Below are 428 nucleotides of genomic sequence, written 5' to 3' on the forward strand. Positions count from 1 at the left end.
GACGTGGAGGGAGGTAGCCAATCTCAGATCCGGGGATGCCGGGAATGTGGAATTCCAGAGCGGGATTGGAGGCGTGGAGGGGCCTGGGAGCTGATCCCGTTCCATGGGATCCATCCCCCGCTGATCCCAGGTGGATCCGGCCTTTCCTTGGGCACTGCCAGGGATCCGGACATCCCGGGGTACTTCCAGCCCAGCCGGGAATGCCTTCCCAAGATCCCAGCCCGAGCTCCCCTTTCCCAGGGAAATCCCTCCATTCCCGCCTCTCCCAGCCTGCCATTGGATCCAGCCCCAGCCCGACTCCTCTGCGGGAAGGAATTCCGGCCTCCAGGCCCTTCCCTGGGAATCTCGGCACTCCAGGAAGGCTCTCCCTTCCCTTTCCCATCCCCGACTTCCAGAAAAACCCCTGGCCATGGATTCGGAGCCTCCTG

At 63.6% G+C, this 428-nt stretch overlaps 1 protein-coding gene across 1 annotated transcript in view; it reads right to left on the reverse strand.

Annotated features, from left to right (window-relative positions):
- The window catches only part of LOC103621060 (L-gulonolactone oxidase-like), a 24,615-nt gene that overhangs the window by 16,525 nt on the left and 7,662 nt on the right, over positions 1-428 (reverse strand). The window contains 1 exon segment of the mRNA XM_017742313.1: positions 261-270. Within this exon segment, the coding sequence (XP_017597802.1) occupies positions 261-270 (10 nt within the window).

The sequence above is a fragment of the Corvus brachyrhynchos genome, unplaced genomic scaffold, assembly GCF_000691975.1.
Source record: "Corvus brachyrhynchos isolate BGI_N302 unplaced genomic scaffold, ASM69197v1 scaffold948, whole genome shotgun sequence".
NCBI classification, from domain to species: domain Eukaryota; kingdom Metazoa; phylum Chordata; class Aves; order Passeriformes; family Corvidae; genus Corvus; species Corvus brachyrhynchos.